Genomic DNA, 15,380 nt, shown 5'->3' on the forward strand with positions numbered 1-15,380 from the left:
TTTAGGACTAAAATCATCCCAAACCGATCGGGATGATTGACAGCCCCTGCTAGCGACTGATTGGCTGCCAGTGAGCAGGGGGCGGCATTGCACAAGCATTATACCAGAAATGCTTGTGCAATTTTAAATGCAGAGAGCGTATTCTGTTGTCATTTAGCGAGGTCGAGCACACATGATTTGCTACAGCAAATTATGTCCGCTCAACCTTTGTTAAATCTACCCCTTAGAGATCATGCTGTTTTCACACTGTGCCTCTAAGAAATGTATTTATTATTAAAATTTCTACCTAACTTTTTTTTTCTTTTTTGTTTATTAACTTATATTCTCTACTTTAGAAACCGGGAAATTAATGGCTTTATACTACATTGCATTTGACACAGCAAAACTGTTTCAGAGGATTAATGGAAAAGAGACATTACCGGAAATGGTAAAGCATGAAGAAAAATTATTTAGTTTCCAATAAGCAGTCTTAAATAATGTAAGCATATCAAACATGAGCTGAACATTGTCAAGTGCCCTTATTGCTGATGTTTTTGTTGCAGATAACAATGATCGCAGCATGCAGCGAGTTTTCTGATGTACAGCTGAGAACAAGTGAGAAGAGGCTACTGAATACATTGAATAAAGACAAGAACAGAATAACTATTAGGTAATGAATTTAGAAAAGTATATTTACAGCTTTGTTCAGTAGCGGACCTGTTCAACAGATTGCCCTGGTGCGAAAATGTTGTTCTCCCCGCCCCAAAGGTAACGCAGAGGTAAGCAATAGTAATACTATACATTCTGCTTTGTATAATAATTTTGAGGACAGATAGACAGATACACATATAGATAGATAGATAGATAGATATCCTGCACTGATAAAAGGTTCTCCTGCATCAGGTTATTATTATTATCGATTAACTGAATGTATTGACCAGATTGACTGTTCTTAAAGGACACATTACACATCTCTTGCTTTTAACTGTGCTTGTCCCAGGCCACCTAGAAAAGCCAAAAAGCGAATTCTGGAACCTGAAAGTATTACTTCTTTTGTCATCTTTGCTTAGTTTTTTTTTTGTATCCTTTGTTAAAGGATAATGCTAGGGGCCTGATTATCTAAAGTCTTTTTAGTACTGTGAGGTCTTTCAAAGAATTTTTTAAAAAAAGCAAATTTGAGCTTGAAAGCTGTTTATCTGACTATGCAGAGAGCTGGATGTGACGGAGAGAAACATGCATTGCAATATAATTCTAAAAAAAAGCCTCCAAAGATTTTGCATTATTTCTCTCCATGCCGGCAAGTTTTTGGAATTTGGAGAGCAATATAAAGCAGTTGCTGGCAGGATTAGTAAAGCTGCAGCCTTCAGAAGAAGGGGAACGCAGCTATAGCCATCATATACTATGACTATAGGGGGAAATGAGGATTATTTTAAACAGGTAAAGAGAAAGTGATCTATTTTTGTCTATGTCCCCTTGGGAAGGGGATCTTACCTGGCATATTCCCCTTGGGGTACTTGGAACATTTCAATAGGTGCTCATTGGCTTGCCCTTTAATTATTTTTTCCCTTGATGGAGCTAATGCAAATATTCAATGTATCATAGAAATCAGTTCTACCCTCAAGTACAGATAACAGGTCAGATTTTAATTCCTTGCCTGGGCCGGTCAACTGCTCATTAATTGTGTAAATGTAGCCACCAATCAGCAAGCACTATCCAGGATTCGGAACCAAAAATGGGCCGGGTCCTAAGCTTTCATTTCTGCTTTTTCAAATAAAGATAGCAAAAGAATGAAGAAAAATTGATAATAGGAGTAAATTAGAAAGTTGCGTAAAAATGCATGCTCTATCCAAATCATAAAAGAAAAAAATTGGGTTTAGTATCCCTTTAAGGAGTACTAGGGTTAGATTTATCAAATGTTGGGGCGGAAAAAAAACGCCATAGCGGATCTTGTCCGGCCGACATCCATAAATGCCGACAGCATACGCTGTCTGCATTTATCATTGCTTGTGCAATGCCGCCCCCTGCACATTCACTAGCAGGGGATGTCAATCACCCCGATCGTATCTGATCGGGATGATTGTTGTCCACCACCTCAGAGGTGGCGGATGATTTAAGAAGCAGCGGTCTTATGACCGCTGCTTCTTAACTTAAGTTTCAGGTGGACCTGAAACTTCGGGGGTAGATTGCAGCATCCGCTGCTTAATAAATCTACCCCCTAGAATTAGCTTTATTATAAGGGTCTTGTTTTGAAACAGCAGAAGCCACATTCAAAACAAGTTCTATAGTATATTAAAAAACTCAGATATGGCAAGATAGTGTTGTATGCATAAGTCTGTGAATCATAGGGGTAAATTTATCACATGTCAGGAGGACATGATCTGCTGTAGTGATCATGTCCGCCCGACATCGATAAATGCAGACAGCGTACGCTTTTGGCATTTATCATTGCACAAGCATTTCTGGTGAAATGCTTGTGCAATTCCGCCCCCTGCACAGTCGCGGTCAATCAGCCACTAGCAGGGGGTGTAATGCTTGTGGGATATTTCCCTTTCAGACCAAACATGGCCAGTAGTCACAGTAGACAGGGTAGTCCTTCACGACAATAAGGGTAAGGCAGAGAATGGTCAGAGACAAGCAACGTTCAGCAACAGAAAGGCAATCCAGCAGTTCAGTGGTTAACCAGTAGAATGGTCAGAGACAGGCAGATGTCAGCAACAATAAGGCAATCCAGCAGATTAGCAGTTCAGGGCTTAAACAGTAGAATGGTCAGGGACAGACAGAGGTCAGCAACAATAAGGCAATCCAGCAGTTCAGGGGTAAACCAGTAGAATGGTCAGGGACAGGCAGAGGTCAGCAACAATAGACAATCAGCAGTTCGGAGGTAAACCAGTAGAATAGTCAGGAACAGGCAGAGGTTAGCAACAATAAGGCAATCCAGCAGTTCAGGGGTAAACCAGTAGAATGGTCAGGGACAGGCAGAGGTCAGCAACAATAAGGCAATCCAGCAGATCAGCATTTCAGGGGTAAACCAGTAGAATAGTCAGGAACAGGCAGAGGTCAGCAACAATAAGGCAATCAGCAGTTCAGGGGTTAACCAGTAGAATGGTCAGGGACAGACAGAGGTCAGCAACAATAAGGCAATCAGCAGTTCAGGGGTAAACCAGTAGAATGGTCAGGAACAGGCAGAGGTCAGCAACAATAAGGCAATCCAGCATTTCAGGGGTAAACCAGTAGAATGGTCAGGAACAGGCAGAGGTCAACAACAATAAGGCAATCAGCAGTTCAGGGGTTAAGCAATAGAGTAGTCTTGAAACAGGCAGGCTTCAGTAACGATAAGGCAAACAGCAGTTCAGGTTAGAAAATATAAACACACAGGAGCACACACAGTAACGGATATGAATTCTCACCGCTATGGTAAAAATAACCAGCAGTCCAATGAGCCAAGAGTAAACATATAAAATGTAACTTTTATTAATAAATGCAAGTAAAAGTTATCTTTGAGAAAACAAGCATAGAGCAACATCACAGCCAGTGAAGCAGCCTGCAATTGTTCACCTACTCCAACATGTTTCGTGCCATTACGGCACTTCGTCAGGGCCCACAGTTACACCTATACTTGGGCAAAGTGCATAAAGTGAGAGGTACTTACATAGGCGCAAGTTCGCGCCAAGAATAGCAAACAGGAGAGCGGCATCAGAGGCCAGAAACGGCGTGCTGAGATGACGTCATCGCCACAACAAGCGCCGCAACCATGGCAACGACCATGGTAGGAGAGGCAGAGCCGCTGCCAAGATGGAGCGGCGTGACAGAGAGTGCCACCTCAGTGGTGGCGGATGAGTTAAGGAGCAGCGGTCTTACGACTGCTGCTTCTTAACTTAAGTTTCAGATGGACCTGAAACTTCGGGGGTAGATTGCAGCATCCGCTGCTTGATAAATCTACCCCCTAGAATTAGCTTTATTATAAGGGTCTTGGTTTGAAACAGCAGAAGCCACATTCAAAACAAGTTCTATAGTATATAAAAAATGAGATATTGCAAGATAGTGTTGTATGCATAAGTCTGTGAATCCTTTGGTATACTGAGTGCGTACAATTTTATTTTGAAGGTACACTGTACTCAAAAGAAATCTGTCATCCTAAGGAAAGACATGAGTTCAGCTCTATTATAATCCACAGAGCCACATATCTTTCACAACAGCTCACTTCTTACTGCCTAGAATTAGTTCTACTGTAAAGGATATAGGCATTACAAAAACCTTACCCAAACAATGAATTACAACTGTGAAAAACACAACCACTGTAACATACGCACAAAAGGAAACTTTGAAAAAAAAATAAAAACAAGGCAACCTTGTCAGCAAGTGGCAAGATATAACGCCAAGACAAGACACGGGTGCTTTATAAACTCTGTATGCTTGGCTGAGGTTTAGGTGAAAACTTTAAGCACTGGAATATCCACGGTCAGACCCCTTTTCTGTCTGTGAGAATTCTGAGACACCTCTCATTCTATCCAGCGAGACTACTTTTCTATAACCAGACATATGAATATTCTACACTTACATATAGATTTACTGTGCAAGTATGTTTTTGATGTTGTTGTAATTGTAGTTTTTTCAAGATTTCATGTATTGGGCACTTAATACAAAATGTTAATGACAGAGAGGCCCAATAATGATAATCTCAGAAAGATAGGTGAAGAGAGGCTCAATGCATTTTGAACAAGATATCTCCTTTAAAATGAGGTCCCTCAGTAAGGTCACAAGCGTCTATGAATGTAGCCCATTAGCTGATAGTCAGTTCCTGATAATGCTCATTGGTTTATAGGTACTTCCTGCTTATTGAGCATCAGTAGGAAGTAGCTATTAGACCATGAAAATTAGATGGAAGTGCATAACTGATACTGCAATGTTAGTTTAAATTTAATTAAAAAAAACTTTTACTTCATATGTATCAGGCAATGTAAATGTTTAAATGCTGCTCTTGAATACAGTGTCCTTTTTAGTTTTAATTGGCTATTGTTGGTATACAGTGCATATAGTATTAAAGACATTCAGTATTTCAGACAAAGATTAACATAATATTATGCACCTTTTATCTCTTACATAATCCATGGGCTCTATAGGCTCCATTTAACAAGGGCCGGATGGATAAATGCAGAATCTCTGTGCCTGTCCTCCCAGCATAGTAGCTAGCTGATCCTGTTCAAGTCACTGCTTGTGCAACACTGCCCCATGCTCGCTCGGGCAGTCACACATGTGCAGGGACTGTTAATCACCCCGGTGGGAGAAGTCACTATTTGGCATAGTAGGTTAAGATGCAGAGTTCTGATGATTGCTGCTTCTTAACTATCTACTTTAGGCTCAATGCAGCCCTATGTCTAAGTAGATGGTTGAGACGTACTTACAGTATGTATTTTCTATTTACAGGAAAAGGTAGTGAATTCATTTCAATGAATAATTTGGGGGTCAGTTTACTCAAAAAATGTATCCCGTTTAAATTGTGCCCAATGATCCATTTTACCTGCTGGAGTGTATTAAATTGTTTAAAAGTAGCTCGTTTACCCCTATTTCGGCATTTTAAAGAGTTAATTTAGCCTTTTGAATCCTAACCTACACTGAAAGTTTCTATACTGGAGTCTAGGCTATTGACACAGCTGGAACAATAAATTACACTCCCAGAGGGGTGCAGAAGAGTTGAGTAAAACAATGTTAATTTTCAATTATTCTCTTGAAGCATTGGGCTTTGGTTTACAAACAGATATAAGATAAGGAAGAAAGTGTTTATACACAAAGTGATAACATAATGAGATCTGATATTACTGAAAAAATAATCTTATTGGAGTTATAACTAAGCAATTGTAGATAATAAACATAATTTTATTTTTAGATATCCAATGGAAGGAAAAATAAAGTCCAGAGAAATGAAGGTGAACTGGTAATGTTCTTGTTTTTATTTATTTTTGTTTCCAAGTAAATCGGCAAGAAGTTTGTAGCATTTTGGAAATTTTTACTATTATTATTTATATTTTCTCTTAAAATATGTGATTGTATGTATTATAAAAATCTTTAGTCTAATGTGTATGTATGTAACATGTATAAAAATATTACTTGTGCTTTGTTTGGAGTTGTTTCTGTTTCCTCCCTGCAGGTTTATGCTTAGAGGGATAGCATAGTCCTTTTCACTTGGAAAGGCAACTTCGGAGTAGGGATAATTGCAATGAAGGGAAGTCAGAGTTAGTTTTAGCGGCTAACTCACTGAAGATTAACAATTACGCGAGTTTTAGGGTGGCTAGGCATTGGCAAATTTATGGAACAATATCTAAGCATGAGATTCCATGTGGATATGACAGACAAGCACCTCCTACAGATTAAATGCATATGCAATCTGTCCCCTTACAGTCTAGATCAGGGGCGGACTGAGACCAATCAAGGCCCCGTGCAAAAATTAGGAAGAGCCCCACTGTCTCACACTGACCCAAATGTATTTAAATGTATGCAAATGAACATAGTTGCCTTCCTGAACTGCCCCCACTAGGCCCCCCAACCTCCAGGGCCAGGACCCTTAATGTCAAGGGCCAGAGACAGGGCCCCCAACCTCGAGGGCCAGACCCCACACTCCATAGCCCTCATAGCAACAGACCCCTGACAGGGCCCCCCCACACTCTAGGGCTCCCGAGCAACATACCACATACAGAAACAAGGTCCCCACTCTATGGCCAAGGCCCCCACTAAACCCACACTTAACTGCTTAATTACTAAAGGGCAGGTGCCAGTCCAGCTTAAGTAGCACACCAAGAGCAATGGAGATGCGATTTGTGGGCCCCGTATATACTGGGCCCTCGGTCCAGGTCCTATTTGCCCGGCTGATCAGTCCCCCCTGGCCTAGATGAGCATGCTACCTCTTATTGGAAATAATGTTTGGTTACCACAAGGTCAATCTGAAATACTTCTTTGTTACCTTTGTAGATACTAGGTTTCAAATTATAAATATGATGGCTTTGAATCTATGCTTCAACCAAAAATAAATCAATATTCCCCCAACAACCCTTGTGTGAAAGAGGAGCTATTTGATGACCCTGTAGAAGATATAACACGGTAGCTTAAAAATATTGAACAAAATTATATGAGCCAAAGTTTTTTGCAATTATTTAAATTATTAATATAATATTATTAATATAAAATTATTGCTTTATTTTTTCTATAGTCTTATACAGGCCCAGTTTGGATGCATTCCTGTTCAAGATTTTTCTTTAACACAAGACATAGCAAAGATTTTCAGACATGGCACAAGAATAACTAAATGTATGTGTTGTTTTTTTTACTATGATAGTTACATAAAACACTGTTATTTTGTTAATATGCTGGAATAGCTTGATTACCCTACCTACCAAAGCCTATTTTTATTATTACGTATATAGGTTTATCTGAATTTATGGCATTACAAGAAAAGAAGTTTGTCGCATTTTTAAACTCACTGATCCTGACCAAGTGTTTTAGAAGCAAACTATGGGAAAACTCTTTACATGTATCAAAACAACTAGAAAAAATTGGTATGTGAAAATAGAAGTCTTTTTTTCATGTGCTGAAGTTATACAAATGGGAGAAGAATAAACATTTTTTTAAAAAAACAACTCCAAGATTTAAAAAAATGTAACCTGTAAATTAAGAAGTAGCTATTACATAATAATTTAAATTTAATTTTGAACAAACCCAGAATTCACTTTTTTGCTGCACTCTTCACTCCCAACATTTATTTTAGTTTGTACTGGAAAAGAGTAATTGTTTACAAAATATAGCAGTTGAATACAATTTTCCTACAATGTTGCATGAATGTCCACCCGCACCCAGAAATGTTTCCAAGTGCAGATAAGTAAAAACAGATTGCATACAGGTTGCTTGTATTTGTAAAAGCTACATTGATTCAAATAGCTTATCAACATGTTATTTAAGGGACAATAAACTCAAACAAGCAATTGATAAGAGTTCATTGTATTCAAAGCAGCTGCAGGAACTAATTTTAAATGGTCTCTCCTATCCCCACTGGAGGTTGATTTCTTTTGCTTGCTCTTCAGCAGGCAAAACATTGTTATTTCAAATGACAAAATAAAGGTAAATGAGCTATGTGTAAACATCTTAACAGATAACAGTCTATTTTTAATTAACAGATAACAAAATAAAAAAGTAGCCATTATATAATTATATTGAATTGTATCAAATATCCTAATTTTAAACATGGCTGTGTATAAAAAATATGTTTTCATCATTCAGCATCTTTAGACCTCTGAAAAGCTTTACTTTTTATTCTGATTTCATCACCAATTATAAGAATATGCCCTAAACAATACTCTGTATAGGCATTTCTTTATTGAAATATTTAATTTTATATATTCAAAAGCAGTCTAGAGTCTTGTAACTTGTTCCTATATAGGTGTCTTATTCCATCACAATAAGGTAGATATTACAGGTAATGACCAAAGTTTGTGTGTAGCTTATTGATAAATACTCAATGATGATTTAAATATTAGAAAGGAGAATCACTTTTTGTATGAGAAAGTCTTACAAGCACAGATTAGTGCTTAACGCATTTTGAGAAATCATACAAAAGAATAATACCTGTAATTTGGATCTCATGGTATCTCCCACAAAGTTATTTATTTGATAATGACTATATACTAAGTACTATAGTTTTGTAATGTTTAATTGTTCTTAAACGCTTAACATTTTTCATAGGTGTTACCTTAGCGAATGCAATGGTAAACTCTGGACTCACATCTTTTAAAAAAATAGAAGATACTAACCCAAGGGAAATTGAAATGGTATGTGATATTGTATTGCTAATGTAATTGTAATGGCATATATTAAATACTAATACATTAGATATTTATATTTACTGAAAATCAAATTTATATTTTCTAAATTAATTTCTTCACATTCAGAGCAACAGCATGTGATTGATTTATAATTACTGGTTATTGGTTAAAAAGATCCCTATCCACTTGGTGAAGGCATAAACTTCCAAGATAATATACTTCAAGTTTCTACCTAATCTCTATAAATATCCTGTAAATGAACCTCCTAGCCATACCAAATACTAGTAGCAATGGTATAAAAATTGAAAAGATATTTGTAATAAATCCACTTTCCTGTTCATCACTAGTGGTTCCATTGTTTGCAGTGTATGTTTCCAAAAAATCCCTCTGTTTCTAAAATACAGCATGGTCTCCTCCCCTTTCATCAAAAGTTACCTGCTCTATTGCTTTGAATTTTACCATTACACTTCTAGAACAAATACAATAATATTCAACTGGCAATTTAATTGTGACTCAATCAGGAAAGCTTTTTTTGTTATTTTGGGAATAATAACTGTTCTCTAGGTCATTGTATTTGCAAGCAGTTATGTTCCAACCATAGAAAACTCCTTTTATCATCCAACCTATTATTTTTCTTATCTTCAGTCTTTCTTAAAACATTATTATTATTTTTAACTTCTACTTTTAAAAAATATTTCTTCTGTTATGTGTGATCAGTCCACGGGTCATCATTACTTCTGGGATATTATCTGCTCCCCTACAGGAAGTGCAAGAGGATTCACCCAGCAGAGCTGCTATATAGCTCCTCCCCTCTACGTCACCTCCAGTCATTCTCTTGCACCCAACGACTAGATAGGATGTGTGAGAGGACTATGGTGATTATACTTAGCTTTTATAACTTCAATCAAAAGTTTGTTATTTTACAATAGCACCGGAGCGTGTTATTGCCTCTCTGGCAGAGTTTGAAGAAGAATCTACCAGAGTTTTTACTATGATTTTAACCGGAGTAGTTAAGATCATATTGCTGTTTCTCGGCCATCTGAGGGAGGTAAAAGCTTCAGATCAGGGGACAGCGGGCAGATGAATCTGCATTGAGGTATGTAGCAGTTTTTATTTTCTGAATGGAATTGATGAGAAAATCCTGCCATACCGTTATAATGACATGTATGTATACTCTACACTTCAGTATTCTGGGGATGGTATTTCACTGGAATTACTCTGTTAAAAGTACATTAAACCTTTTGATAGGTATTTATTATGTTAAACGTTTTTGCTGGAATGTAGAATCGTTTGCATTTTCTGAGGTACTGAGTGAATAAATGTTTGGGCATTATTTTTCCACTTGGCAGTTGCTTGTTTTAATTGTGACAGTTTCGTTTCTCTCTCACTGCTGTGTGTGAGGGGGAGGGGCCGTTTTTGGCGCTCTTTGCTACGCATCAAAAATTTCCAGTCAGTTACTCTTGTATTTCCTGCATGATCCGGTTCATCTCTAACAGAACTCAGGGGTCTTCAAACTTCTTTGGAGGGAGGTAGATTCTCTCAGCAGAGCTGTGAGATTTATATATTGACTGTGATTAAAAACGTTGCTCTGTAATTTTTATGCTTCAAATTTAATTATTGTTACTTTACTAATGGGAACAAACCTTTGCTAAAAGTTGTGTTGTTTTTTTTAAGGATTGATGCTATAACTTTTTTTTTTCAGTTCATTTAATCGTTTAGTGCTTCTTTGAGGCACAGTACGTTTTTGTTAAATAAGATTGTAACCAAGTTGCAAGTTTATTGCTAGTGTGTTAAACATGTCTGATTCAGAGGAAGATACCTGTGTCATTTGTTCCAATGCCAAGGTGGAGCCCAATAGAAATTTATGTACTAACTGTATTGATGCTACTTTAAATAAAAGCCAATCTGTACAAATTGAACAAATTTCACCAAACAGCGAGGGGAGAGTTATGCCGACTAACTCGCCTCACGTGTCAGTACCTGCATCTCCCGCCCGGGAGGTGCGTGATATTGTGGCGCCTAGTACATCTGGGCGGCCATTACAGATAACATTACAAGATATGGCTACTGTTATGACCGAAGTTTTGGCTAAATTACCAGAACTAAGAGGCAAGCGTGATCACTCTGGGGTGAGAACAGAGTGCGCTGATAATACTAGGGCCATGTCTGATACTGCGTCACAGCTTGCAGAGCATGAGGACGGAGAGCTTCATTCTGTGGGTGACGGTTCTGATCCAAACAGATTGGATTCAGATATTTCAAATTTTAAATTTAAATTGGAGAACCTCCGTGTATTACTAGGGGAGGTTTTAGCGGCTCTTAATGATTGTAACACTGTTGCAATACCAGAGAAATTGTGTAGGTTGGATAAATACTTTGCGGTACCGGCGAGTACTGACGTTTTTCCTATACCTAAGAGACTAACTGAAATTGTTACTAAGGAGTGGGATAGACCCGGTGTGCCGTTCTCACCCCCTCCAATATTTAGAAAGATGTTTCCAATAGACGCCACCACACGGGACTTATGGCAAACGGTCCCTAAGGTGGAGGGAGCAGTTTCTACTTTAGCTAAGCGTACCACTATCCCGGTGGAGGATAGCTGTGCTTTTTCAGATCCAATGGATAAAAAATTAGAGGGTTACCTTAAGAAAATGTTTGTTCAACAAGGTTTTATATTGCAACCCCTTGCATGCATCGCGCCGATTACGGCTGCGGCAGCATTTTGGATTGAGTCTCTGGAAGAGAACCTTAGTTCAGCTACGCTGGACGACATTACGGACAGGCTTAGAGTCCTTAAACTAGCTAATTCATTCATTTCGGAGGCCGTAGTACATTTAACCAAACTTACGGCTAAGAATTCAGGATTCGCCATTCAGGCACGTAGGGCGCTGTGGCTAAAATCCTGGTCAGCTGATGTAACTTCTAAGTCCAAATTACTTAATATACCTTTCAAGGGGCAAACTTTATTTGGGCCCGGTTTGAAAGAAATTATCGCTGACATTACAGGAGGTAAGGGCCACGCCCTGCCTCAAGACAAAGCCAAAGCTAAGGCTAGACAGTCTAATTTTCGTCCCTTTCGGAATTTCAAAGCAGGAGCAGCACCAACTTCCACTGCACCAAAACAGGAAGGAGCTGTTGCTCGTTACAGACAAGGCTGGAAACCTAACCAGTCCTGGAACAAGGGCAAGCAGGCCAGGAAACCTGCTGCTGCCCCAAAGACAGCATGAACCGAGGGCCCCCGATCCGGGACCGGATCTAGTGGGGGGCAGACTCTCTCTCTTCGCCCAGGCTTGGGCAAGAGATGTTCAGGATCCCTGGGCGCTAGAGATCATATCTCAGGGATACCTTCTAGACTTCAAATTCTCTCCCCCAAGAGGGAGATTTCATCTGTCAAGGTTGTCAACAAACCAGATAAAGAAAGAAGCGTTTCTACGCTGTGTACAACATCTGTTATTAATGGGAGTGATCCATCCGGTTCCGCGGTCGGAACAAGGACAAGGGTTTTACTCAAACCTGTTTGTGGTTCCCAAAAAAGAGGGAACTTTCAGGCCAATCTTGGATTTAAAGATCCTAAACAAATTCCTAAGAGTTCCATCGTTCAAAATGGAAACTATTGGGACAATCTTACCCATGATCCAAAAGGGTCAGTACATGACCACAGTGGATTTAAAGGATGCTTACCTTCACATACCGATTCACAAAGATCATTACCGGTATCTAAGGTTTGCCTTCTTAGACAGGCATTACCAGTTTGTAGCTCTTCCATTCGGATTGGCTACGGCTCCAAGAATCTTCACAAAGGTTCTGGGTGCCCTTCTGGCGGTACTAAGACCGCGAGGAATTTCGGTAGCTCCGTACCTAGACGACATTCTGATACAAGCTTCAAGCTTTCAAACTGCCAAGTCTCATACAGAGTTAGTTCTGGCATTTCTAAGGTCGCATGGATGGAAAGTGAACGAAAAGAAGAGTTCTCTTTTTCCTCTCACAAGAGTTCCATTCTTAGGGACTCTTATAGATTCTGTGGAAATGAAGATTTATCTGACAGAAGACAGATTAACAAAGCTTCTAAATGCATGCCGTGTCCTTCATTCCATTCAACTCCCGTCAGTAGCTCAATGCATGGAGGTGATCGGCTTAATGGTAGCAGCAATGGACATAGTTCCCTTTGCACGTCTACATCTCAGACCGCTGCAATTGTGCATGCTAAGTCAGTGGAATGGGGATTACTCAGACTTGTCCCCTACTCTGAATCTGGATCAAGAGACCAGAAACTCTCTTCTATGGTGGCTTTCTCGGCCACATCTGTCCAGGGGGATGCCATTCAGCAGGCCGGACTGGACAATTGTAACAACAGACGCCAGCCTACTAGGTTGGGGCGCTGTCTGGAATTCTCTGAAGGCTCAGGGACAATGGAGTCAGGAGGAAAGTCTCCTACCAATAAACATTCTGGAATTGAGAGCAGTTCTCAATGCCCTTCTGACTTGGCCCCAGTTAAAAACTCGGGGATTCATCAGGTTTCAGTCGGACAACATCACGACTGTAGCGTACATCAACCATCAAGGAGGGACAAGAAGCTCCCTAGCAATGATGGAAGTATAAAAGATAATTCGCTGGGCAGAGTCTCACTCTTGCCACCTGTCAGCAATCCACATCCCGGGAGTGGAGAACTGGGAGGCGGATTTCTTGAGTCGCCAGACTTTTCATCCGGGGGAGTGGGAACTTCATCCGGAGGTCTTTGCCCAAATACTTCGACATTGGGGCAAACCAGAGATAGATCTCATGGCGTCTCGCCAGAACGCCAAACTTCCTCGCTACGGATCCAGATCCAGGGATCCGGGAGCGGTTCTGATAGATGCTTTGACAGCACCTTGGAACTTCGGGATGGCTTATGTGTTTCCACCCTTCCCGCTGCTTCCTCGATTGATTGCCAAAATCAAACAGGAGAGAGCATCAGTGATTCTAATAGCGCCTGCATGGCCACGCAGGACTTGGTATGCAGATCTAGTGGACATGTCATCCTGTCCGCCTTGGTCTCTACCTCTAAGACAGGACCTTCTGATACAGGGTCCATTCAAACATCAAAATCTAACTTCTCTGAAGCTGACTGCTTGGAAATTGAACGCTTGATTTTATCAAAACGTGGTTTTTCTGAGTCGGTTATTGATACCCTGATACAGGCTAGGAAGCCTGTTACCAGAAGGATTTACCATAAGATATGGCGTAAATACCTATACTGGTGTGAATCCAAAGATTACTCCTGGAGTAAGGTTAGGATTCCTAGGATATTGTCCTTTCTACAAGAAGGTTTAGAAAAGGGTTTATCGGCTAGCTCATTAAAGGGACAGATCTCGGCTCTGTCCATCTTGTTACACAGGCGTCTGTCAGAAAATCCAGACGTCCAGGCCTTTTGTCAGGCTTTAGCTAGGATCAAGCCTGTGTTTAAAACTGTTGCTCCGCCATGGAGTTTAAACTTAGTTCTTAACGTTTTACAGGGTGTTCCGTTTGAACCCCTTCATTCCATTGATATAAAATTGTTATCTTGGAAAGTTCTGTTTTTAATGGCTATTTCCTCGGCTCGAAGAGTCTCTGAGTTATCAGCCTTACATTGTGATTCTCCTTATCTGATCTTTCACTCAGACAAGGTAGTTCTGCGTACTAAACCTGGGTTCTTACCTAAGGTAGTCACTAACAGGAATATCAATCAAGAGATTGTTGTTCCATCCTTGTGTCCAAATCCTTCTTCAAAGAAGGAACGTCTTCTACACAATCTGGATGTAGTTCGTGCCCTCAAGTTCTACTTGCAGGCAACTAAGGATTTTCGACAAACGTCTTCCCTGTTTGTCGTGTACTCTGGTCAGAGGAGAGGTCATAAGGCTTCGGCTACCTCTCTCTCCTTCTGGCTTCGTAGCATAATTCGTTTAGCCTATGAGACTGCTGGACAGCAGCCTCCTGAAAGAATTACAGCTCATTCTACTAGAGCTGTGGCTTCCACTTGGGCCTTTAAGAATGAGGCCTCTGTTGAACAGATTTGCAAGGCTGCAACTTGGTCTTCGCTTCATACTTTTTCCAAATTTTACAAATTTGACACTTTTGCTTCTTCGGAGGCTATTTTTGGGAGAAAGGTTCTTCAGGCAGTGGTTCCTTCTGTATAATGAGCCTGCCTATCCCTCCCGTCATCCGTGTACTTTTGCTTTGGTATTGGTATCCCAGAAGTAATGATGACCCGTGGACTGATCACACATAACAGAAGAAAACATAATTTATGCTTACCTGATAAATTCCTTTCTTCTGTTGTGTGATCAGTCCACGGCCCGCCCTGTTTTTTAAGGCAGGTAAATATTTTTTAAATTATACTCCAGTCACCACTACACCCTTGGCTTCTCCTTTCTCGTTGGTCTTTGGTCGAATGACTGGAGGTGACGTAGAGGGGAGGAGCTATATAGCAGCTCTGCTGGGTGAATCCTCTTGCACTTCCTGTAGGGGAGCAGATAATATCCCAGAAGTAATGATGACCCGTGGACTGATCACACAACAGAAGAAAGGAATTTATCAGGTAAGCATAAATTATGTTTTTTGATTTATCTTCCAAAACAT

The 15,380-nt window shown here is 40.0% G+C and overlaps 1 protein-coding gene across 1 annotated transcript in view; it reads left to right on the top strand.

The window, feature by feature from the left end:
* HFM1 (helicase for meiosis 1) overlaps nucleotides 1-15,380 on the top strand; it is a 189,623-nt gene that overhangs the window by 131,206 nt on the left and 43,037 nt on the right. Inside the window, exons 16-21 of the mRNA XM_053693124.1 lie at nucleotides 336-427; nucleotides 543-649; nucleotides 5,864-5,911; nucleotides 7,181-7,278; nucleotides 7,395-7,526; nucleotides 8,707-8,792. Of these exons, the coding sequence (XP_053549099.1) occupies nucleotides 336-427; nucleotides 543-649; nucleotides 5,864-5,911; nucleotides 7,181-7,278; nucleotides 7,395-7,526; nucleotides 8,707-8,792 (563 nt within the window). The remainder of the gene's footprint in view (nucleotides 1-335; nucleotides 428-542; nucleotides 650-5,863; nucleotides 5,912-7,180; nucleotides 7,279-7,394; nucleotides 7,527-8,706; nucleotides 8,793-15,380) is intronic.

The sequence above is a fragment of the Bombina bombina genome, chromosome 10, assembly GCF_027579735.1.
Source record: "Bombina bombina isolate aBomBom1 chromosome 10, aBomBom1.pri, whole genome shotgun sequence".
In the NCBI taxonomy this organism is placed as follows: Eukaryota; Metazoa; Chordata; class Amphibia; order Anura; family Bombinatoridae; genus Bombina; species Bombina bombina.